Raw genomic sequence first — 24173 nt, forward strand, 5'->3', positions numbered from 1 at the left:
TTTTTTTTTTTTTTTTTTTTTTTTTATGACAACGCCCTTGCCAGGCTCACCTGGGGAACTAGGATTTCAGTACTCAAAACAGGAAGTGCTAGCTGAGCCATTGGTTTCTGCCTGGCTTCTCTGGGTTTGGCAGCTGCCTTCTTATCAGCCTGAGAAAGCAGCCCCCTCTTTTACAAAGCCAGTTGTCACAGATAGGAAGGTCCACCTTTAAGGCCAGCCTGGGCTACACAGTGAGGCATGTTTGCGAAGTCCAGGGCTGTGGTGTAACAGTGGTGAGCAGGCGCTGGGCTGCCCAAGGCCTTGGACTTCTTCCCCAGCACCACAGAAACAAAAGTATCTGGAGAAAGTGTGTCTGCCCTGTTTTTATTTTGTCTGTCTGTCTCTTGTCTACTACTGTGTTGTTTCAAGGGATCAAGCTCGGGTTCAGGCTTGGCTTTCATTTCTTTTAGAGACAGGATCTCACTCTGTAGCCCAGGCTGGTCTCAAACTCAGACATCCTCCTGCCTCCCCCACCTTTTTAAGTGCTAGAATGACAGGAATGCACCTGCAGCCTGAGGAGATACCAGCCCTGCTGTGTCTAGACAGGCCACAGTGTCTATGCAGAGGTCAAAGGACAGCTTGCAGAGTTTGTTTTCAGGAGCATACCTTTGTTGCCCTTGTTTTTATTTTATGTTTTGAGATAGAGTATCTCTACATAGGCATGGGTATCATGACAGTTGGGATAAGGGATGCATATTTGTACACCATGGGCACACAGTGCCTGGAGAGGCCAGAAGAGGGCACTGGATGCCCTGGAACTTGAGTTATAGTCCTTGTGAGCTGCACATCAGACACTGGCCCAGTGAAAGAGCACCTTAGCCCCGTGCTGCTTCTTTTTTTTTTTTTTTTTTTTTTTGGTTTTTCGAGACAAGGTTTCTCTGTAGCTTTGGTGCCTGTCCTGGAACTAGCTCTTGTAGACCAGGCTGGCCTCGAACTCCCAGAGATCCGCATGCCTCTGCCTCCCGAGTGCTGGGATTAAAGGCGTGCGCCACCACCGCCCGGCTCAGTGCTGCTTCTTGAATTGGGAATTTCTTTTTCTTTTTTTTTAATTAATTAATTTATTTATTTATTATGTATACAGTGTTCTGTCTGTCTGTATGCTTGCTGGCCAGAAGAGGGCACCAGATCTCACTACAGATGGCTGTGAGCCACCATGCATGTGGTTGCTGGGAATTGAACTCAGGACCTCTGGAAGAGAAGTCAGTGCTCTTAACCTCTGAGCCATCTCTCCAGCCCCGGGAATTTCTTTTTTTTCTTTCTTTCTTATTTTTGTATGGTTTTTTCAAGACAGGATCTCACTGTGTAGCTCTTGCTGTTCTGGAACTCACTCTGTAGACCAAGCTGGACTTGAACTCACAGAGATCCACCTGCCTCTGCCACCTGAAGTTGTAGGATTAAAACCATGTGTCACCACTCCTGGCTAAAGTGTGAGTTTTTTGTCTCTCACCGAATGGGGGGTGGTTTGAGTTGCTGTTTTAAAAAATATTTTCCCTCTTCTGTTCTCTGTTTCCCCCCTGGGATTTACACCTAACAAGCTCAGCTCCTGCGCCAAGGCTGTAAAAATCCACTAGGTGAATTACATTATACCAGAGCCCTTACACTCCTGAGTGCTCGTGTGTGGCAAGAAGTACACATCTGAGGCAATCTCTGACGCTCCTGATATGGACAGGCTGGCCTGCCCATTACTCCTGAAGTTTCTGCCTCCACCTGGGATTGCACATGTCCTCAGCACGAACAGCGCTTTACTCACTGAGCCATATTTAATGTATTCCATGTTGTGCCTTCATGTTTGCCTGCAGGCATCAGATTCTGTTAGAGATGGTTGTGGGAATTGAACTCAGGACCTCTGGAAGAGCAGTCAGAGCTATTAACCTCTGAGCAATTTTGCCAACCCTTTTTCTTGTAAGATTTATTTATTTTTTAATGTCGAGTTCTCTGTCTGTATGTATGCCTTTATGCCAGAAGAGGGCATTAGATCCCACTGTAGATGGTTGTGAGCCAGTATTACTAGGAATTGAACTCACTGCTACAAGAGCAGCCATTGTTCTTAACTGCTGAACCATCTCTCCAGCCCCTCTTTGTTTCTTTTTTAGTTTGAGTTTTTGAGGCAGTCCCCCTGCCTCGGTCTCTCAGGTACTGTGATTACAGGCTTGCCCTACCAGACCTGGGGAATAGAGTCTCTTTAGGTTGTGTTTTGGGCAACAGTGGCCTTCCCTCCTGAAAACCAGGAGGATATTGCAGAGACTGTGAACATGCAGCTTCTGAGTCCTGGTGGAGCGCTGCTCTGAGTATTTGGGCAGGCATCACTTGCCAAATGGAACTCTGGCACTCCTTGAGTTCCCACTTGGTTTACTCTTCAAGCTCCACCCTCCCTCCAGCTGAGGGTCCACCCCTTTCACAGATGCTGACCTTGGCTTCTTCCCTTTTCAATCCCAGTTCTTTGAAGGGAGAGGCAAGGTCATTCCTACAGCAGGGCAATGCCAAGGATCCCCGAGTGTCATTTAGTGTCTTGAGGTGGACTGTGGTGACACTTGTTCCATTGGACTCAGTCCAGATCATAAAATATTGAGGAAAGTACTCTGATTAGCCAGGCATGGTAGCCCATGCCTGCCATCCCATGGGGGTCAGGAGTTCAATACATGGCAGTCTGGGCTATATGAAACCCAAGAGGCCAAAGTGAACCAATCTGTTGTTGAGAGGGTGCTGAACAACTGTGGCTCTTCCCCATGCTAGGAACAAGACATCCTGGTCAGTTATGGTTCCACAAGCAGCCTATTAGGTCAGCCTTGGGGTGGAAGCTGATACCCATGGGAGTGTGGTAGAGGGCTCTGGGTGTGCGGTGCTGCACCTCTGATGGGGTTGCTGGTTCCGCTGTCATGACAGAGCCAGGCTCCATGCCCTGCTGTGGCTGCACCTCAGGGCCTCCTCCAGCTCCTGCTGTCCCGGGGGCTGCTTTGACTCCTTTTGTGCTTGTCCCGGAGTGGTGCAGGCGGCACTGCCCAGGGCCCACATCTCATTTTCTCTGGACTTTGTGCCTCAGTCCTCTTAGGTTGACCTGTGTGACCCAAGAAGTCTTTTAGTGTATTTGCTGAGCTTGTGCCAGGGGAGGGGGGAGGTCAAAGGTGAATACCAATGACTAGGACTGTGCAGAGCAGCCCATGGGCGGAAAGGGGGGTTCAGTGGGCTCTGTAGCAAAGGTGGATCAGGCAGGTGACTGCAACACTACCTAGGTCCAGAATTCCGCCTTCCCTTCCTGGCACCGAGAAGAGTCACTAGCCTCTCCCAGTTCCATGTGTCTACTTCCCAACCCTAGATTCCCTTGTGCTGGATTTTCCAACCAGTAAAGAATAAATAGGTGCCCAGTTGGACTTTGACACACAGCTAGGGTTCAGGTCTCTGTGCAACCAAGCTGGCTCGACTCTCCGTCCTGCCCACCTCCTTGAGCACCTGCTGGCCACCTCCGGCCTGGCCACTGATTGTCCCGCATCACACTGCTGTCTCCCACCCAGGCCAAGTACATCTCTCAGTGCATCGACGAGATCAAGCAGGAACTGAAGCAGGACAACATCGCTGTAAAGGCCAACGCTGTCTGCAAGCTCACCTACGTGAGTGCCTTTCTTGTGGGCCTGCCTGCCTGCCTGCTTGTCTGTCTGTCCATCTTACATTGCTGCTGTGTGCAGCGCAAGGCTTGTGCAGAGTCTTGCCCGATGCTCTTGTGCAGGTTGGGCATGTGGTGCAGAAGCTCCAGTTCTGAACCTGTCCTTTGGCTACAGGGCAGGTGGATGTGGCTGACCTCTGCCCCCATTCCTCCTCAGGTTGGGAGACAGGTACCATACTGATTCTCTGTTCTAGAGTGTGGCACAAGGCCGTCACTAACTATTGTAGGAAAATTTGCCCTTCTCTAACTTACTTATTTTTTGAGACGGTTTCTCTCTGTAGTCCTGGTTATCCTGGAACCCACTCTGTAGACTAGGCTAGCCTTGAACTCACAGAGATCCACCTGCCTCTGCCTCCAATTAATGGCATGAGCCACCAAGCTAGCTCTTATTTATTTATTTATTTATTTTGGTTTTTCGAGACAGGGTTTCTCTGTAGCTTTGGAGCCTGTCTTGGAACTGGCCTCAAACCCACAGAGATCCGCCTGCCTCTGCCTCCTAAGTTCTGGGATTAAAGGCGTGTGCCACCACTGCCCAGCTCTCTTTTATAATTTTTTAAAATTACACTTTTTTGTGTGTGTGTATATGCAAGTATGTCATGGTGCTTGTATAAGTGACAACTTGCAGGGTCTGACTTCCCATTATTCGAGTGACAGGACTCAAACTCAGGTCATTAGACTTGGCAGCAGGTGTCTTTATCTGCTGAGTCTTCTTGTTAGCCCTTTTGTTTTTTGAACAGTGTTTGGATTGAATTCAGAGCCTGGTACCATTGAGGCAAGTGCTCTACTAGGCAGCTGCACCTTACATATGCACACACACTGTTTTTGTTTTTTCTTCAAGATGGGGGGGGTTGTTTTTCTGTATAACAGCCCTAACTCTTCTGGAACTCTGTAGACCAGGTTGGCCTCGAACTCGAGATTTTCCTGCCTCTGCCTCCCAAGTGCTGGGATTAAAGACATGTGCACCACCACCCAGCTCTCCTTGTTAGTTTACTTAAGTGCTGGATTGGAAGCCCAGTCTCTCACATGCCGGGTAGGGACTTTTCTGCTGAGCCACACCCTCAGAGCGAGGGGGATTCTCTGTGAAGGAGTCTAGGTGGTGCTGCTTCCCTGAGGAACTCTCCCTCTGAAGTACCTCCAGCCTTGTGAGAGTCATTTGTTGGAAAGAAAATATAAAAGTTTACAAGGAAGTGTGATGGATGAAGTTTGTATGATCAGATTGAATGCTTTTTGTTCCCCCACATGTGTTGTGAGTGCTCTGATTGTGGCTGGACCTTCGCGCCTTGTCTCCTGAGTACAAACTTCCGTGCTTCCCCCTTAACAGTTACAGATGCTTGGGTACGACATCAGCTGGGCTGCCTTCAACATCATTGAAGTCATGAGCGCCTCCAAGTTCACATTCAAGGTGAGGACCCAGAATGTCTGGTAGGCAGGTGTGCTATGTGTGCAGACCCTGAGTGAGGGGGGTCCTATGGCCAGTGGTCCTGCTGTTGAAGGGAGACAGCATGCTTGCCCAGAAAGTGTCACGTAGCCATCCTGCCAGTGGGGAGGGCCTGAGATGGATGAGGTAGCGGCAGCTTCTGCTGGAGGACAGTGCAGGTGAAGTGCCACCCACCCTTTACTCCACCATCACCTCCCAGCTGCTTTGTTTTTTGAGACAGGGTTTCTGTGTAGCCCTGGCTGTCCTGGAACTCAGAGATCCACCTGTCTCTGCCTCCCGAGTGCTGGGGTTTAAGACATGGGCCACCACTGCCAAGCTTGACACTGGTTAGGGATGACTGACTTTTCACACTGTGGACTGGCTTTGAACCCCCTGTAGCTGAGATTGGTCTTGAATGGTAATCACGAGAACCAGGGGCTGCCTGCTGTGTATGTGTATACAGCAGAGTGGGTAGAACTGTCTGCACGTACTGAGAGGGGCATTAGGGAAGAGCCTTGGAGCCTGTCCCCCTCTGTAGGAGCTCCTAAGAGATTCAGGTGCTCCGTTGTTGTCATCCTTTGTCCACAAGAGTTTGCTGGGTGCTCCTGTGGGCCTGCAGTGGCCCCACAGGCTCCAGGTGGCTCTGGCTCTGATGCTGTGGCTATTGATTCTGTAGCGTGTTGGCTACCTTGCCGCCTCCCAGTGCTTCCACGAAGGCACCGATGTCATCATGCTGACCACCAACCAGATCCGCAAGGTAGGCCCTGATGCTTTCTTACCACTCAAGTGAGCTACAGAAGTCGACCACTGAGGGCCCTGTCATTGGTGCACTTCCCCACCTGGGTCAGCTTTGGAAGACCATGTTACTGCTCCTATTTCCTACCTTTGGAGAGCTGAGACTGGAGCTTTCTGCATGTCCCTCCCCACTCCCCATTAGTACTACAGAGCAGCTACAGTCAGTCCCTCCAGAACCCCAGTGCCTGTGGATGTTCTTGGCCATGCCCCTCCCCTTCCTGTCTGCCTTGTGCTACAGACCCTTTATAATTTTTGTCGTAGGACAGACCCTATATTCATAAATGCTGGAGTAAGGGCATGACCCCTGCAGCACAACCTTCAGGTTTTTGTTTTTTGTTTGTTTTGAGACAGGGTTTCTCTGTGTAACAGCCCTAACTGTCCTGAAACTAGCTCTCGTAGACTAGGCTGGCCACGAACTCACGGAGATCCGCTTGCTTCTGCCTCCCAAGTACTGGGGTTAAAGGCATGCACCCCCACCACTCGTCTTGAGGCTGGGGTTTTAGGAGTGTGTTGTGGGCAGGTAGGTGTCAGGTGGAATAGGGAGCTCTTGGTGCTGGTAAGGATGGATCCTGGCTGAGGGTGAGGCTGGAGGTGCAGGGCTGAGTGGTACCATGGCGAGCCACTTGGGCAGTGTGTCAGGGTTGTGGAGTCATTCAGGCAGGAGGCCTGGGTGAGCCAGAGCACTTGGAGGAGCAGATCATGGGTTGGTTAGGTGTTCTGGGAACAGGGGTCTAAGTGACTGGGTCCTTCTGGGAGCAGTAGAGACCCAGGTGGGCGGGGCCTTCTAAAGGACAAGGTCCTGAATGTCTGGGCCTTGTGAGAAGAAGCTGCATCTGAGAGGCCAGGCTCTGAGAGGAAACTGGGCTCTAGGAGGGAGGTGAGTGGGGTTGGTTTGGAGCTGAGACTGGCACTGGCTACATCAGTGTCTAGCTGTCTGTGTGCCTCCAGTGTGTGAGGCCAGGGGTTAGGCCTCCCTGTTTAAGAGACATGGGAGCTTGGAGAAGGTTGGAGTTACTGCTGTCCTTAGCATTTGCTGATGTCCTGACTAGGCCCTGATGTCTGTATAGCAGGGACCTGTGTGCTGACTCAGCACAGGCACATGTTGTCCCAGGCCTCTGCAGTCCCAATGCAGTTTAAAACAGCCTGGAAGGGCCGGGCGGTGGTGGCGCATGCCTTTAATCCCAGCACTCGGGAGGCAGAGACAGGCGGATCTCTGAGTTCGAGGCCAGCCTGGTCTACAAGAGCTAGTTGCAGGACAGGCTCCAAAGCCACAGAGAAACCCTGTCTGGGGGGGGGGGGGGACCGCCTGGAAGGGCAGTGCTCTCATTGCTCACTCCTTTTCTTCTTTGTTTGGGCGGCGATACTGTGACGTCTGGCCTCTGAGGGCAATTGGCTGTGCGTAGCTTCTGATGCTTTCTGAGCCCACTGCACAAGCAAAGGCCTTAAAGCTTCCAATATTCTGCCAATTATTACTCAGCACACCCCAGGGTGTCCATGACATAGCTGGGAAGCCCTTCAAAAGCGGTGAGCCCTCTAATGACAGGTGCACTGCCTTAGTGAGAGCGGGGAGTCAGGACACCAGAAGAAATGGAGGCAGGTGGGGATAGTCTTCTGCCTCAGGTCCCTGGCTCATTAGAAGGATGAACTCAACACTGGTCCAGAGCCTCTCAGCTCGGAAACAGCCAGAGGACTGTCCCTAGTATCATGGGGAATCCCTGAGTAGAGTCAGGTTCCTATAGCATTACCAGGAGCTGGGCAGACCTTGCCTAGGAATTGTGACTTACAGAGTAGCCTCTGTCCCCAAGGAGTCCAGAGACCTGTTGGCTTTCTAGTCCTCTGCCTCCAAACTGTGTTCCTATTGATGGCAGCAGAGGAGCTATGAAACACCACCTTTTGCTGGGCAGCAGTGTGACTGGGATACAGACATCAGATGGTCCCAGGGGACTGCACTGACGCGCCTGCTGTCCCCTTGCAGGACCTGAGCAGCCCCAGCCAGTACGACACTGGAGTGGCACTGACTGGTCTGTCCTGTTTTGTCACCCCAGATCTTGCCAGAGACCTGGCAAATGACATCATGACCCTGGTGAGTTTGTGTGTGCCTGCACCACCCTTTACTTTCATCCGGCGATGCCCAGAGTTGAACTCTTGCTCTGAGGAGACAGAAACAAGCCCTCGAAGTGGCTGGTGTGTGGCCAGGGTGGATGGGACCAAGCAAAAATCAGCCTTGATCCTGCCTGGTGAATCTCAAAGTTCATCAGTACCGTTGTGGGGAGGGGGCAGAGCCCACTGTCTTACCCAGATCTAGCAGGTACCTGTTGTAAACAGGGTTCCACTAGGACCTGCTATGACCTTCTGTGGTGGCTGCAGCTGTTGTGACAGATTGTTTAGCCCGTTGGGTAGCAGTGTGGCTTGTGAGGTTTTCCAGATAGTTGCCAGCCCTGTGATAGAGAGCATGCACGGCTTGCACAGAGTCCACCTAGAGCCTGATGAGATAAGGTACTCCTGCTAGTGGTTAGTGCGGAGACTGTCCTGGAGCAGACTCGTGAAGGTAGTCTGTGGGCTGGCATGTCTAACGTAGGAGGGAGGCTGACATGGAACCTGAGGGCAGCAGGGCCTACTTTAGGTGGGTTGTGGAGGGAGTAAGGGGTGCTGGGCGACTCGCTGGGCAGGTGAGTTGCTGACCGTCCTAGTGTCCCTGCAGATGTCTCACACAAAGCCGTACATCAGGAAGAAGGCAGTCCTGATCATGTACAAAGTGTTCCTCAAGTACCCTGAGTCGCTGCGTCCCGCCTTCCCCCGGCTCAAGGAGAAGCTGGAAGACCCAGACCCAGGTTGGTAACAGGAAACTGCCTAGCCAGCTCCTTTGAGGATGGGAGGGTGGGGCATAGAGGGAGGCATCTGTATTTCCACTGCAAATCTCCTTTAGTCCACAAGCCACAGTTCACAGAGTGAGTAGAACTTCCCATGGCTCCCAAGGCCTCTCCTCCTGGCCTGAGTGGATTGTCAGGTGCAGCATAGCCAGCTTGCTCTAAGGTCAGTGGAGCCCAAGGGTTCCCTGGAAGCTATGCAGCTGTGCCTAGTGAGTCTTGCTATCTCCCACCTCTGCAGAGTTGACTGAACAGTGCAGGGTGCTGTGGGCCTTACATCTAGCCCAAGAGCCTGGAGGGGCTGGGGAACATGTAGAGGCTTTAAATGTCATTTGATTAAAATTGTGGTCATTTAGGATTTGAGCTCAGGAACATCTCTTTAAGATGAGACACACAGGTAAAGTAACTACTGGGTCCTTCTCGGGCTTGTGCTGCCTGGGGTCCTGAAGCCTGAGACACGGTGCTGTGTCATACTGCATGTCCCTCAGAGAGACTTGGGAGGAGATGGGGCTGGAAAATAAGAAAGGTGCCATGCCACACTGCCCTGGGAAACTTAAATATATCCAGACTTCCTAAAAGGAGTACACTTTGCAACAGAACAGGTTCTGTAGCCTGGGACCATATAGTTACAGTGACCACACAGCCTAGCACAGGCCTTTGGAGACAAAGTGCGCCATGAGATCTCTCAACTGGGCATTTTGCTCATGGGCGGGTGAGTGTTTGTGCAGTTGCTGGGTGGGTTCACAGCAGGAAGTTCAGCTTCACAATATAGCCTGTAGGCTGTTGGCTAGCAGTTGGATCCAGGTCCCTCCTGGCCTGTAATGGAAGAGGCTCTGTAGTAAGCTTATCCATGGTGGGCCAGGCACTCAGTTTATTTCCCTTGTGGTGTCTTGCTGTTTACCTCAGCTACTTATTTGGCAGGATAAAGCAGCAGAATTATAAGGTCAGCCTGAATTATAGACTAAGACCAGAGACTGGGGCTCAGGTGATAGGACACTCACCCAGCACCTGCTAAAGCCTGGATCCCATCCCCAGCTCTACATAGAGCGAGTGTGGTTGGCATATGCCTGGCAGTGGAGGCAGAGGGTCAGGAGTTGAGGACCAGCCTGCTTCCCTGAGACCCTGCCTCAGAAAAAGTAAGCAATGGCTGGGGCTGCGTATGGTGGCACCCTTAGTAGGGTGCTCTTCACGACCCTGCACAGCTGTTGAGCTGCCAAGAGGTGCTCCTCCCATCTCAGCTCTTGCTGGGGCTTCACTAGCTACGACAAATGGGGTGACTGGTCATCATTTGCCACTTGATGTTCCCTTTTTCTAGCCCCTGATGCCTTGGGCAAGCCGGAGCCCTAGAGAGCAGTCCTGTCACCCTGGAAGCCTAGGGCTCCCTGGGATGGGGGCTAAGATACTCTTGTGTGTGCTTCTGTGAGCGTGTGTGAATATTCATTCTAAGGCAGTGTGTTCTTTAGCCCAGGGCTCTGTGAACCTTTCCTTGGGAGAAAACAAATGTCCATTCCCCCACACACACCCTTGCCAGACTGGGCAGCAGTGGCAAACCAAGGAAACAATCCCACTCAGGTCTGCTTATGTCAGCATGGGCAACTTGTGGATGGAGACCATTGTGGAGGCTCCCTCCCACATCAGTACCCAGTCTCAAGAAAACAAAAAGGGAGGCAGGCGGTGATGGTGCACTTTTTAATCCCAGTACTCTGAGGCAGAGGCAGGTGGATCTGAGTTCAAGGTCATCCTGGTTTATAGAGTGCCAGGATAGCCAAAGCTATGCAGAGAAACCCTGTCTCAAGCAAGCAAGCAAGAAAAAAAAAAAACAGAAAGAAAACATAAAAGCTAAAGGGGAAGTACAGCTGGAGAGAGGGCTCTGCTAATAACACTGTCTGCTCTTGCAGATGATCCGGGTTCAGTTCTCAGCAGCCACGTGGCAGTCCCTTCTGGTGTACAGGCTCTGCACACGTGTGATCCATATGCATACAGGCAGCAAACATAAAACGTAAATGTTACTTAAGGGACGGGGCATAGATAAACTGTTTCTGTCATGAACAGAAGCAGTGTGTCTTCGGAAAAGCCCAGGAATTATGCCACATGCTGAGTGTACGCAGGTTCCACAGACCCCTGTACCGCAAGTTCTTGTTATCCAGGGTATCCCTGTAGGTGGGAAGGCTTCTTTGCTGTGTTGGGTGTGTGATTGTTACTCATAGGGATGGTCCCTATAAATAGGGATACCCATGTTAACAGAAACAACACCCTGGTTGTAGAACATCCTACTCTTTGCTGATGTGGGCCCATCTTTTGGTCCTCAGGGGTGCAGTCTGCAGCTGTTAATGTTATTTGCGAGCTAGCACGTCGCAACCCTAAGAACTACCTGTCCTTGGCCCCGCTGTTTTTCAAGCTTATGACATCCTCCACCAACAACTGGGTCCTTATCAAGATCATCAAGCTGGTAAGTCCAGAAGGGTGGGGTTTGTGCTGGGCCTGTATCCGCAGTCTGTGGTATTCCAGTGACCACAGCACCCTTGTCCCTGTAGTTCGGCGCCCTGACTCCCCTGGAGCCCAGACTGGGCAAGAAGCTGATTGAGCCTCTCACCAACCTCATTCACAGGTAGCTGCTACTCAGCCACCATCCCTGGGCAGGAACATTGGTGCCACTCTGACATTGACTCCTCTCTGTCCTGCCCTTCTTGGCTCACTGAGTCTATTTGATTTTTTTTGAGGCACATTTCACTCTATAACCCAGTCTTGCCTGGAATTTACAGTAGTCCTCCTGCCTCAGCCTCCTGGGTACTGGGTTTATAAGTGTACACCACTATACTCAGTTTCACCTATACTCCACATGCCAAGCAGTGCATTCATGTTGCCCTTTACCCTCCTGGGGCCCCAGCGCCATGTCCTGTCCCCCTGGGTGACACAGGAGGAGCTATAAGCAATCATGATGTGCAGGGATGGGGTTGGAGTGGTCTGGGGCTCAGCCTCAGTCTGGAAGTAGGAGAAGTTGAAAGTATTGGGTTGTATTCCCTGGCTGGGAGGACCACAGTAATCACTGTGGTGTCACAGGGTTTTAGAGGGACAGCAGTAGTACTGTTCCCATGGAGTCCAGCAGAGTGATCTTTTTTGTGTGTGACACTGCTTGGGCTGGGTCCTCATACCTTCCTCTCTCTCAGCACCTCTGCCATGTCTCTGCTGTACGAGTGTGTGAATACCGTGATTGCAGGTGAGTGTGCTGACCATAGCCCTGCTAGGAGGGTGCTGGTGTGGGTGGGGGATCAGCCCCCCTCTCGAGCTGCTTCCATGCTAGGAGAGGATGCAGGGGCCTTCTTGCTGGAAGGAGCTGAGAGGCCTGAGCTGTCTAGGACCCAGAGCATCTCCTGGATGAGGTGGTTGGCTCCTGCCCAAGTCCTCTTCTCTGGTGCTGCTGTAAACTCAGGTTTCTGCAGGGCTCATCCCTCAGCCCTTCCTCAGGCCCCTTTGTAAATTTAGAGGTTATTCTCCCATGTGGGAACAGAGCCCAACCTGAAAGGCACATCCCACTTTTCCAGACTTCTTCCAGGCCCCTGCAGCAGAACTGAGCTGAGATAGTCATATCATCCAGAGATCACGTAGGAGTAGGCATAGGGGATTGAGCACAGTCTGCAGCACTGGGGAGGCAGAAACAGGCAGATCCCTGGAGCTGGCTGTCATCCACTTTAGTCACTTGGTGCGCTCCAGGGTTAGGGAGGGTGGGAAGGATTACAGAGGATGTCTGCCTTTACCTTTGTCTCCACACGTGCACACAACACCCAAGATTCAGGACTTGGGCCAAGCATCCTTGGGCTTGCGATTGAGCATGGCTGTTCTGCCTGGGTAGAAGGAGCAGAGGAGAAAAGATAGCATGAAGGTGTAAGCTCCCAGGTGAGGTCTCAAGGTCACAGTGATCAAGGGAGTCCTTAGGATTCACATGGCTACCCTTATACCCCAGTGACACGACCCAGCTGTCAGCCACAGGAAGAGCAGCCATGGCTTCTGGAACCCTTCCTGAGAGTCAGATCGTGCTGTGTCCTCAGCCACATACAGGATATGATGTGTGATTGCTGTCATCTGAGAGTTCCCCCAAACCATCAACACTCAGGGTTTTTGCAAAGCCCAGCATAGGTCTGCACCTCAGATCCCAGACATGAGCAGGGACTGTGTACCAGTGCTTCAGTGCCCGAGAACTACTCCAGTTTGGGAGAGTGGGAGACCCAGGCTGGATCCCCTGACTTCCCAAGACTCAGCCAGTATAGCTGCCTTCAGATCATGCAGCTGTCTCAGGCCCCTGTTGGTGGGGATGGGTCAGCAGGGTGTCCTTGTCTGACCAGGGTCACTCATCTCATCTTCCTTGTGTTCCAGTGCTCATCTCATTGTCTTCGGGCATGCCCAACCACAGCGCCAGCATCCAGGTGCGTCTCTGGGAAGATGGCCTACACAGATCAACTGAACTGAGGCTTATGGGTGGCCAGGCGTGGTGGTGGTCATCTCCAAGTTCTTTTTTCTCAAACAGCTGAAGTGTAAAGGAACCCCTCCTGCCCCAGCCTTCCCTCAGGCACCCTCTTTCCCCACTGTACCTCCACTCGCCCTGTGGGGACCAAATGCAGTCTGCTTGGGCAGCTGCTGTGATCATGAGATACCCCCACTGGCCCTCAGATCCGTCACACTGAGCAGGGTCCCCAGTGAGAAGGCTGCAGTCACCTGCCCTCTTGCACCCAGATGCCTGCCCTTGGTCAGGACTGTTAACAGGCTGCAGAGCGCGGTGGAGGGGTGACCAACTTGAGCCCTGCCTGGGAAACCGTGACTAGTGTGATGTTCCTCCTCAGCTCTGCGTTCAGAAGTTGAGGATACTGATTGAAGACTCAGACCAGAACCGTAAGTCACTGCCACCTGCTAGGCTGCCATGCATGAATACCATGCCTAGAATTCAGAAATCCCAAACCTCGGGATCCTCTGCCCTTCTGCTCTCCTCATGCCTTCCAGCATGATGATTTTGTGGGTTTAGTAGGAGCAGTCACCATGGGAAGGGGGCACTAAGTGGTTGTAACACAGGTACCCTGACAGGGATTGTGCTGAGTGTAGTGTGGAGACAGCAAACATGAAAATGATCTAGGGTGGGCTCAGGCTTAGTTGTTTGGGCACGCTGGTATGCCAGACTATAGGATCCAGGCCTACCCTTGCCTCAGAAACCAGGTGGGGCCACAGTCGTCAAGGTCATGCTTGGCTACCTGATGAATTCAAGGCTGGTCTGGGCTCCATAAACCTTGTCTCAGAAATAAAGTAAACAATGTAAGGTCTGCACGCAGCAGGAGAGGTGGGAGTTCAGGGCCAACCTGGCTCACAAAACTAGGGGCTGGTAAGATGGCTCAGTGGATAAAGAGGCTTACCACCATGCCTGATGCCCCGATCCTTCCCTGGACCTCATGTGGTGGGCTGAGAAATGACTCCTACAAATGGTCTTCTGACCTTGGTGTACACCTCCATGTAAAAAAACAGTGATTGTTTTTCATTTGAAGGAAAGGGAGGCCTGGTGTACGGGTTATCATGTGCACTTGGGAAGTGCACAGAGCCAGGGTTCAAGTCCAGAGACCTCTGGCTAGGTATGCTTGGTCCTGTGATCTTCTGTTGCCTTCCTTGTGTTTCACACTACTTCTGATTGGAATCCTTGTCAGTGACATCTATTGGTAATCAGACCAAGTGGCAGGCCTAGCTTCCAGTGTCCACTATGGGTCCCCGTCCATCCTCTGTGGACCATAGCATCTCAGCAGCTCTCATGTCCTTGCTGTTGGAAATCATCTCTGGGCCATCTGTCACAAAGTGAGGCTTCTGGGTGACTCTCGCTTCCGCCTCTCTTTACTTTTCCACAAGGCCTTCTCTGGGCTCAGTTTGGCTAGCAGTGACCTCCTCAAACATACCATTGTTGGGGTTCTTTTTTGTTTTTTTTTGATACAGGGTTTCTTTATGTAGCCCTGACTGTCCTGGAACTTGCTCTGTAGATCCGCCTGGGTTTAAAGGCATTTACCACTACACCCAGCAGGGTTCTTTTTTAAATATACAAATTTTTAAGTTCTTTGTAAGTTTTTGTCACTCATACTTATGTGTTTGTGTGTGGGTCTATGCTCAGAAATTCCAGTGCCTGTGGAGACTGGAGGCACCTGATGCCCAGGAGCTGGAGTTAGTCAGAATACCCAATGTGGATGCTAGAAGCTGGACTCGTGTGCACAGGAGGAGCTGTGCACACTACTGCTGAGCCATCGCACAGTGCACATGGGAGTTCACCCTGCATAGTTCTGACACCTGTTCCTCCAGTTCCTAGAAGGCTATGCTTGTGGAGCATGCTGTGTTAGGTTGGGGTACACAGCCTCTACTTTGGCTTCATGGGGGGGGCAGTCAGCACCAACTGGGGCCACAGTGGCCAGAAATGGTGACAAATTCCCCCTGTTGCACCCATTGACCATGGTATTCCCCTCAGTATCTGCAAACTAATGGCCACTTGATCTTCACAGTAAAGTACCTGGGGCTGCTGGCCATGTCTAAAATCCTGAAGACACACCCCAAGTCCGTGCAGTCCCACAAGGACCTGATCCTGCAGTGCCTGGATGATAAGGATGAGTCCATCCGCCTACGCGCCCTCGACCTGCTCTATGGAATGGTGTGTGTCACTGTGCCAGTATAGGGAGCCTTTGAAGCTTCTGCACCTCCTACCTTGGCTGGGACAGCAGCCTGAGCTTCTTGGGGTTAGCAGATGACACCTGCCCAGTCTGTAGGGAGTGAGGCCTTAGTCCCTTGGTCAGACATGATACACTGACCTAATGCTCAGTGTGACTTCTGCTGTCTGGGGAAGAAACTGTCCTTCCTCTGCTCATGAAGTCAGTCTCAACTGTCATCTCGTGACTGTCTGTGCTGACCAACCGAGTCTTCTCCCACAGGTGTCCAAGAAGAACCTGATGGAGATCGTGAAAAAGCTGATGACCCACGTGGACAAGGCCGAGGGCACCACCTACCGCGATGAGCTTCTCACCAAGATCATTGACATCTGCAGCCAGTCCAACTACCAGCACATCACCAACTTCGAGTGGTACATCAGCATCCTTGTGGAGCTGACACGACTGGAGGGTACCCGCCATGGCCATCTCATCGCTGCACAGATGCTGGATGTGGCCATCCGTGTCAAGGCCATTCGCAAATTTGCTGTGTCCCAGATGTCTGCACTGCTTGACAGTGCCCACCTGGTGGCTAGCAGCACCCAGCGCAATGGCATCTGTGAGGTGCTCTATGCTGCTGCTTGGATCTGTGGGGAGTTCTCAGAGTGAGTTGGTGGGCCCTCGGAGGTGGCCCAGTATGGCCTGGTGGGGGGGACATGTGGGCCATGTGGCTTACAATGACTGTGGAGAGGGTGCCCTCTAGTTCATAGACCATCAACAAATCTGTTCTTCCTAGCTAGGCAGGCAGTCACCCTCAGAGCCAGGCCTCACCATACACTGGTGGCAGGTCCATTCCCGCCAGCCCTGAAATTGCCTGGTAGAGCTCCACAGAGCAGCTGCTGTGCCCTCATGCTAGGCTCCAGGAGGATCTGGGTGGATATGCCACTTCGCATACCTGACTTAGAGGACATAGGACAGCTGTGACCCAGAGCAGATGTGGACAACTCCGGCTGTCCTGCAGAGCACATTTCTCTAGAAAAGTCATGAAACTTACTTAGCACTTCCCATTGCCCCTGGGCTCAGCCCACGGCAGCCACATATCAGGCCCCCTTTGAGGCCCCAGTGTGGAGTCTCCTCTCTGAACCCCACAGGGCAGCCACAGAGTACACATGGATGCCCGAAGAAGTTTATTGATGAGTGTTTGGTTTTGTGGTGCTGGGAATTGAACCCAGGGCGGAACAGTTCATATCAGGCAAACGCTCATTAGCAAGAACATTGATGGCAGTAAGTGGGCCGCACATATTTGCCATGCTTCCTCGAACCGTCAGTGGAAACAAACAAGCACCCAACTTTGCACTTTAGCTGAGAAGCCTAGACCCCACATCCCTGGCATGGCTTCCTTGTGAGATGGGCCTGTGGGTGTGCTCAGTAGCCTCATGCAGCCCCTATCCACCAGGCACCTACAGGAGCCCCAGCAAACTCTGGAGGCCATGCTGCGGCCCAAGGTCACCACACTGCCCGGCCACATCCAGGCTGTGTATGTGCAGAACGTGGTAAAGCTGTACGCGTCCATCCTGCAGCAGAAGGAGCAGGCCGCCGACACGGAGGCTGCACAGGAGGTCACCCAGCTGCTGGTGGAGCGGTTGCCGCAGTTTGTGCAGAGTGCTGACTTGGAGGTGCAGGAGCGGGTAAGGCCTGCAAGCTGGGGATTCTGCTCAGGATTGAGACTGTACCTGACAAGGGCAGCTTCAGAGAGGATGATTGCGTGACTCATGCCCTGTGAGCACATCCAGGGCTGGCGTGGTATCAGTCAGGAGTGGGGGCTGTCTGCTCACACCACATGTCTGGCAGGCAGCAGGGCTGCCTTCTAAAGATCCCACAGGTGCCACACCTCCAGCTGAGAACATGTCCGTGTGAACATAAGTACCCACACAGGTCTGGAGACCTGTTGGTCCCCTACTAGCTCCTTGTCCCTGACAGAGCCAGTAGATGGGAGGGATTTTCTCTCTTTTCCAAAGTGGATTGTTGAAGTCTATCCTAGCTCTGCCCATCTGGGGCTTGGGGTCCCTGGACAGGGATTGTGGTGTGGATGAGCCTGAGAGCCAGCCTAGGAGGTAGGCAGTGCCCTGCTACTGTTGTGGGAGAGCTGATTTGGGACCCCCTTTGTCTGTGGTGGGGCAGGCTTGAACCAGGAGCCTGCATGTCTTAGACATGTGCTGGGACAACAGGTGGCCCAGGTCCGGGGCTGACACCTGGGAATTGGGATCCAGTGGCCAAGGTAGAGCCAAGGCTGCTCCTGGTGCCCCATAGTAATATAGGTTCTCAGCAAACCATGTGCCATGAGGCTTCTGCTAGGTCGCTGGGGACCCCTTGAGGAGGTCAGGAGTGGGTACTGACCCATCCATGGTTGAGGAACTGACCCAGGCTGAGCCCTGTAAGAAGTAGGGACCCACACTGAGCCACACTTTGATGTTGTTGGGATTGATGGTGCGGCATGGTAGCAAGGACTGCCTAGAGCCAGCACAGGACTGAGTGGCTATAGGTGGCCCCACAGAAGGTGACATAGCTGAGCTCCTCCTGTCTGACCCTTGTGGGACTTGTCTCTCCCTGTCTTGAGAAAATGAGACATGAGGCCTGTGGCTGAGCTAATGGGGAGGACAGGCCCCAGCACTACATCCTCAGATCACTGGCTGCTGAGTTCTCCCGTGGCTTAGTGGCTGTGGGCAGACACCCCACTCTGTTGCTGCTCCCCTAGGCGTCCTGCATCCTGCAGCTGGTCAAGCATGTGCAGAAGCTGCAGGCAAAAGGCGTGCCGGTGGCTGAGGAAGTGAGCGCCTTGTTCGCTGGTGAACTGAACCCCGTGGCCCCCAAGGCTCAGAAGAAGGTCCCAGTTCCTGAAGGGTGAGGATTGGGGACGTGGTAGGGTGATGAGGCTACAGCCACTGAAATGGTTCCCGATCTAGGAAATTGGGTAGGGGTTTTCATGCTCCACGACCTGCCACCAGCCAGGAGAACAGATGGCCCTGGAGCTAGATGACCTGACCCTGCTCTTGCTCACTCACATAAAACCACTCTGTCTTGGTGCTGCTATACCGCTGTTCCTTGGTCCTCAGGGAGTACCCTGCTTGTTATGGTCCTGCCAGATTCCATGGTACCTGTCCTGGTCTGCTGTTTTCCTCCCAGGCTTCCTACCTTTCCATCTCTGGGTCTTCTCTCCGGGGTTGTGGCATCCTGCCCTGCCTGGTCCCTTTGGTGCTGATGTTGAGAGATGTCACAGGTGCATGGTGGGCCAACACAGAGGAGACCAGGCCACTATGTGACCCCTCTGTACATCCCAGCCTAGACCTGGATGCCTGGATCAATGAGCCACCTTCGGACAGTGAGTCTGAGGATGAGAAACCCAAGGCCATCTTCCATGAAGAGGAGCCAAGGCACACACGGCACCGGCAGCCTGAGGAGGATGAGGAGGAGCTGGCTCGGGTGAGCAGACCTTTTCAGGAGTACCCAGCATATGGCAGAAGCTCAGCTTGGGATCTTTTTACAAAGAGTAGCTGATTCTTAGGCCTAGGAACACCTGAGGCTATGCTATTTGGCCAGACACAGCCTGTAACACAGGCAAGAGGACACTTAGGTTCTACCTTGTCCTCCTGTTCAGAACCCTCCCATGAGCCCCTTTCCCGGGCCCTCAGCAGGAACACTGGAGTGGGCTTCTAAGCCTGCAGGAATAGGAATGGTGGGCAGAAGCTGTGACTGAGGGTGGGGTAGACCCAGACCAGTTCTGCTCCCAGGAGCCTCAGGCAATCTGCCTGTTCGTGAGCGCTGCTCTTGGGAGACAGGCCTACCTGAGAGCTCTGCCTCTTGAGGTGATCCTCCTGTTTTCTGCTTTGATCCTTCCCTCCCCACCTGGGTCTTGGGAAATGGACAGGCACTTTTCTGACATATGTGCTCATGTAGAGTCCTGTCCCCACAGCGACGAGAGGCCCGGAAGCAGGAGCAAGCCAACAACCCTTTCTACATCAAGAGCTCCCCATCCCCACAGAAGGCAAGTGGTGTCCTTGAGTGTCCCTCCACCACCTGCCACACTGATACCTCTAAGAGAGTAATGTAGTTATGGCCATACCTTGGGGAGCAAGCTGTATGTGTAGTCCCAGCTACAGCTAAGCCGAACTGTTCTGCATCCCGGTCTTGGTCAACCTGGGTGATCTAGGTGGGGTCTATCTAGACTGCCTTGAGATGGGTGCTCTGCCCAGCTGGCCCATTGCACCCACAAGAAGTGCTGGCCTCTCAGCCCATTGCAGTTTCTCAGGGCCCTAGAAGTTTCAGCTTTTGTGGGCAGATCCTACAGTGGTATCAGAGTCACTGGTGACAACGATGGCCAAGGAGGAGAGTTCACAGCACTCCGGGGAGCAAAGGATACCTGAGGTTAAATGTGTAATAGTTTCTCATTTTAGAAAAAGCAAGGATTGAGGGCTAGAGAGATGGCTCAGCGGTTACAGAGGTCTTGAGTTCAATTCCCAGCAACCACATGGTGGCTCACAACCACCTGTAATAATATCTGGTGCCAACTTCTGGCCTGCAGGGGCACATGTAGGCAGAACATTGTATACATAATAAATAAATCTTTAAAAAAAAATCAAAGATTAGGACTAGGACTCTGTAGGTAGAGCCCTTGCCTAGTATGTTTGTGCCTTGGGTCCCATCCTCAGCACCACATAAACCAGGTATGGTCACCAGTATTCAGGAGACAGACAGAAGAAGCAAAAATCTAAGGTCGCCCGTGGCTACATACTGAGGTTAGGGCCAGCTTAAAGTCAGTGTCCAAAAAAGTGATAATTATGAATAGTCCTAGGTATAAAAGTTTCTTCCTGCCCATAGCCTAAGACATCACGTTCCAGGGCTATGGTCCCAGGTCCCCACCTGTCTTTATGGAACCTGGAGCACATGAGTAATGTTCCCCTGCTGCATGGAGGGCCATCACTCTCCAACACACAGCATTCCCCTTCCTGCCTTGTGAGTCTGAGCCACACTGATACCCTGTGGTTCCTCCTTCAGCGATACCAGGACACCCCAGGCGTTGAGCATATTCCTGTGGTACAGATCGACCTCTCAGTGCCTCTGAAAGTTCCAGGCGAGTGTCTCCTTGTCCTAAGTTCATGTGTGGGACATGACGGGGTTCTGGGTGTCCCTGAGCTCTGGCCATCCACACGTCCCCACAGGCATGCCCATGTCAGACCAGTACGTAAAGCTGGAGGAGCAGCGGCGGCACCGGCAGCGGATGGAGAAGGACAAGAAAAAGAAGAAGAAGGAGAAGGGCAAGCGCCGCCACAGCTCTCTGCCCACAGAGAGTGATGAGGACATCGCCCCTGCCCAGCGCGTGGACATCGTCACCGAGGAGATGCCTGAGGTCAGTCCCTGCCTAGCCCTGTCGGCCTTGGTGGCAGCAGGCTTGTCTGTGTCCCTAAGAGGCTGACTCACTCTGAGCTGGTGACTACAGTCACCTGTCACACAAGCCTTCAATGATGGACATGACTTTACTCCACTTTCTCCACTATGTGAGCTGGCAGCCACAGCCTAGTACCTTGGGCACATACAGGTATGGGCATGACTGTCCAGACATATTATTCTGTTACTTGAGGCAGAAGTGACAGGAGCCTCCACCAGGACAACATAGTTGCTAGTTGACTGAGCCCTCACCCCTCTGTCCCCTCAGAATGCTCTGCCTAGTGACGAGGATGACAAAGACCCCAATGACCCCTACAGGGCGCTGGACATTGACTTGGATAAGTAAGTGATGGGTGAAGAACAGACTGAAGACTGGGTGGGGTTGCTCTTAGGGGGTGGTGAGGTCCCGATTCCCAGGGTGCTGAGAAAATCCTTGGCCATGGTGGCTCAGTATAGCACCTGCTGTGTGAGCTAAAAGGCCTGAGCTCAATTCTTTAGCACTCATTGAAAGCCAACCCTAGTACCCGAGGCGGAGACAGCAGACCCCTGAGCTCACTGGCAGCCAACCTGACTGTGTGAGGGAGCTCCAAGTTCAGTAAGAGAAACCCTGCCTCAAAAGATACAGTGCAGAGTAGTGGGGAAATGCTTGGCACCGACCTCTGCCCAACACATGACTGTGGATGTGTGGGCTGGCATGCCGACACCCACATTCCACATGGGCATGGATATGCGCTGTATACATCCAAAACGTGGGAGAAAGCACTGGGATGCTTGGGTGTTCAGGGAATAGGGTCAGTGCTCCCAGATCTGTAGTTGTCATGGGTATTCATGTAGCCTCAGGATTTGTAGGGCCAGCAGCCCTGAGGGTGGGCCCCAGCTCAGCCTGGTCTTCTCCTCCCCCAAGGCCCTTGGCTGACAGCGAGAAGCTGCCTGTCCAGAAACACAGGAATGCTGAGGCTGTGAAGTCCCCAGAGAAGGAAAGTGTCCCCACTGTAGAGAAGAAAAGCAAGAAGCCCAAAAAGAAGGAGAAGAAGCCCAAAGAGAGAGAGAGAGAGAAGAAGAAGGACAAAAAGGTGCATGCCCTGGGGCTCTGGCTTGAGTGCAAAGCTAGGGCTGCGGACTATGGGGTCCCTGCCAGCCCAGCCAGGGGGCAGAGCAAGAAGCAGTTGTGAGGAAGGGAAGCTAGAGAGGCCATGAACAGTGAGCTGCTGGTCGTAGGCTAGGCTTCTACAAATCGTGTGCTGGGGGTATGGGTAACATCTGGAACCCAGAGCTGTGCACATGCTACATGGGTGCTTACCCTGCCACATCCGCAGGCTGCTTGGTTTTTGGTTTTGTTGCGATAGGGCCTCACTTTATAGCTCTAGTCATCCTGGAACTCACTCTGTAGACAGGCTAGAGTCAAACCCACAGAGATCCACCTGCCTTTGCCACCCAAGTGCTGGGATTAAAGGTGTGCGCCACCACTGCCCAGCTACCAGGCTACTTTACTTTTTTTTCCTTTCCCCTCTTCGTTTTTCAAGACGTGTGTGTGTGTGTGTGTGTGTGTGTCTGCGCGCGCATAACAGCCCTGGCTATCCTGGAACTAACTGTAGACCAGGCATGAACTCACAGAGATGTGCCTACCTCTACTTCCGAAGTGTTAGTATTAAAGACGTACACCACCACTACCAGCTCCACGTTGCTTTTTACACTGTATTTGGAGACTATAACTAGATCTCACTGAGTTGTCCAGGCTGGTCTTGAATTTGCAATACTTCTACTTCAGTTTCTTGACTAGCTGGCTAGAAATAGATTTTATTTGTTGAGTGCTGAGATGCAACCCACCGATGCAAGGCGGCCTCTGAGGTATAGCTCAGTGTGGTGACACTTTGGAGATTACGTATCGTTCTCCTGCTTAGGCTGCACCACCATGCCAGCTCTCATAAGACTGAGGGAGAAGGATTCTCCTGACTTCTCCCAGTTTGAGCTACAGTCTAAGAACCGAGTTGCCTCACTCCAGTCACCGCTTAGCACAGCACTGTCTTCCAGAATGCCTGGTGACTGTGGTGGCATCTTGACTGAGGTGATGCAGCCGAGGACCTGTGTGGGTCCAGTCAGAGCATAGCTCAAACTTGCCATGCTACACAGCAGTCAGATGGTCTGGGGCAGGGAGGCAAGAATGGCAACCAGAGAACATCCTTGCTGCTGGCACTGCCTGCCTTTGCCTAAAGTGCTCTTCTTGTGGCTTCAGGGCGAGGACCTAGACTTCTGGCTCTCCACCACTCCACCACCTGCCGCTGTCCCCGTTCCTGCCCCATCCACGGTAAGTGCCTGCCCTTTGTGTCCTCAGAGGTATCACCTATGCGTTTCCACAGGAACCAGTGAGTGCCAGGCATCTCCCCTGCATTCCTGGAGCTACACACAGGTACCAATAAGTGGAGTCCAGCCCGGTGGGATGTCCCGAGTCAGGCCTGGGTCTGCTATCCAGTGGGATTTCTGCTTAGCAAGTCTCAGTGAGGCAGAGGGGTGGCCAGCAGGACTTTTGTCCACAAGGCATCCTTTGGAGAATATTCCCAACCCTCGGGATGGCGCTGGTTAGGTGGGACTCAGAGTTCCCTTTTTGCTTCTTAAGCTGAAATCCTCTGAGCAGTCAGTAGAAGACAACCCCATACCCTACCCTATCCCTGAAAAACCATCCAGACCTTCCTGGCTTTACAGGAAGAACTTGCTGTGAGTACTGTCACCCTGGCTAAGGATGAGGGTGAGGGACTCAGGAGAGAGGAGCTGGAGGATGAGGAGGACAACATGGATCATGACCAGGAAAGGGTAAGGCATACAGTACCAGCTGCTTCCTTCAAGTGGCTGCAGCCCTCATGCTTGAGCCTCTAAAAGGATTCTGATATTTCCAGAGCAGTTTCTAAGCTGTGCAGCCACACCACCATCTCATTCCAGAACCTTCCATCACCCTAGTAGGAATCCTTACCTCGTGAACAGTCTGTCCTACCCCTTCCTGGTCCACTTGCTGACTCTGGATTGGCTGTTCTGCACATTGGCTGGCATGGAGTCCCACATGAAGTGGCCTCTGGTGTCTGGCTCTCTCACTGACAACATCTCTGATGTGTCCCCCCTTTTTCTTTTTCTCTTTTTTTTTAGATTATTTTAAGCCAGGTCTGGTAGCAAATGCCTAGGAAACCCTGTCTCATCCCTCGCCCTCCTCACACCCCAAACAAAGATTTTAATTGTGTGTGAATGTTATTTCATGGGTCCTGGGATCTGAACTAAGGCCTTTGTGATTGGGCAGCAAGCACGCTTAACCACCA

General features: G+C 52.5%; 1 protein-coding gene across 3 annotated transcripts in view; it reads left to right on the plus strand.

Annotated features, from left to right (window-relative positions):
* Ap3d1 (adaptor related protein complex 3 subunit delta 1) overlaps positions 1–24173 on the plus strand; it is a 33841-nt gene that overhangs the window by 4927 nt on the left and 4741 nt on the right. For 2 of the 3 annotated variants that reach the window (XM_050123275.1, XM_050123273.1), the window contains exons 2-23: positions 3549–3644; positions 5019–5099; positions 5791–5871; positions 7885–7992; positions 8611–8740; positions 11086–11225; positions 11311–11384; positions 11944–11993; positions 13148–13197; positions 13612–13660; positions 15292–15437; positions 15715–16094; positions 16886–17117; positions 18185–18330; positions 18768–18909; positions 19400–19471; positions 20482–20557; positions 20646–20833; positions 21140–21213; positions 21776–21944; positions 23105–23176; positions 23572–23679. In XM_050123275.1, coding sequence (XP_049979232.1) covers positions 3549–3644; positions 5019–5099; positions 5791–5871; positions 7885–7992; positions 8611–8740; positions 11086–11225; positions 11311–11384; positions 11944–11993; positions 13148–13197; positions 13612–13660; positions 15292–15437; positions 15715–16094; positions 16886–17117; positions 18185–18330; positions 18768–18909; positions 19400–19471; positions 20482–20557; positions 20646–20833; positions 21140–21213; positions 21776–21944; positions 23105–23176; positions 23572–23679 — 2664 coding nt within the window. Of the gene's footprint in view, positions 1–3548; positions 3645–3697; positions 3867–5018; positions 5100–5790; positions 5872–7884; positions 7993–8610; positions 8741–11085; positions 11226–11310; positions 11385–11943; positions 11994–13147; positions 13198–13611; positions 13661–15291; positions 15438–15714; positions 16095–16885; positions 17118–18184; positions 18331–18767; positions 18910–19399; positions 19472–20481; positions 20558–20645; positions 20834–21139; positions 21214–21775; positions 21945–23104; positions 23177–23571; positions 23680–24173 lie in introns of those variants that run through there. The other variant, XM_050123274.1, reaches the window with a different exon arrangement.

This window comes from Alexandromys fortis, unplaced genomic scaffold, assembly GCF_014885135.2.
Source record: "Alexandromys fortis isolate MF-2015 unplaced genomic scaffold, M_Fortis_MF-2015_v1.1 scaffold_221, whole genome shotgun sequence".
In the NCBI taxonomy this organism is placed as follows: Eukaryota; Metazoa; Chordata; class Mammalia; order Rodentia; family Cricetidae; genus Alexandromys; species Alexandromys fortis.